We start from the raw sequence: 514 nt of genomic DNA, 5'->3' as shown, positions 1-514 counted from the left end.
AGCATTGACAGCGCTTCGGTCAACCGGGGCCAGGCTCTCACCACCCTCAGTGTCACAAATGTCTTCCGTCTCTCTAGTCTCAACCTCCCTCTTTTCATCTAAACCCACCACCCCTCATCCTGCCACCACAGGCCCTGCTAAAAACATTGTCCCCATCTTTCCGAGAGGCCCCCTGAAGTGCTGGAAGGCTGCGACCCCCCAGGCTCTGTCCCATCCCTGCTGTCTCTCCTCAGAGGCCATTCACACTGCCCACGAGGAGCCGCGACCAGGGGTCCGACGAGGCGACCGGGGGCCGCCGAGGTGACCTACCAGCAGCGGGGACCAGCAGGCCGAGAGCACGCACATGATCCCCAGGAGCTGGATCAGCGTCTCGGTGGCGATCCGCCCCCACTGCTTGCTGGAGCGCGGGGCGGTCGCTTTGGTCCGACAGCGAGCCACCAGGGCCTCGATGGTGGCCAGGTTGCAAGCCACCGTCACCAGGAGGGAGAGGAGCCCCAGGCCGGCGAAGGTGCAG

The 514-nt window shown here is 64.8% G+C and overlaps 1 protein-coding gene across 1 annotated transcript in view; it reads right to left on the bottom strand.

Annotated features, from left to right (window-relative positions):
• The window catches only part of PTGER3 (prostaglandin E receptor 3 (subtype EP3)), a gene marked incomplete at its 5' end in the record, with an annotated part of 7,288 nt that extends 6,778 nt beyond the window's left edge, over nucleotides 1–510 (bottom strand). Inside the window, one exon of the mRNA XM_008936077.1 lies at nucleotides 310–510. Within this exon, the coding sequence (XP_008934325.1) occupies nucleotides 310–510 (201 nt within the window). The remainder of the gene's footprint in view (nucleotides 1–309) is intronic.
• Between the last annotated feature and the right edge of the window lie 4 nt (nucleotides 511–514).

This window comes from Merops nubicus, unplaced genomic scaffold (assembly GCF_000691845.1).
Source record: "Merops nubicus isolate BGI_N331 unplaced genomic scaffold, ASM69184v1 scaffold5322, whole genome shotgun sequence".
In the NCBI taxonomy this organism is placed as follows: domain Eukaryota; kingdom Metazoa; phylum Chordata; class Aves; order Coraciiformes; family Meropidae; genus Merops; species Merops nubicus.
The sequence above is the reverse complement of the archived record's forward strand: the minus strand, read 5'-3'. Positions and strand labels throughout refer to the sequence as shown.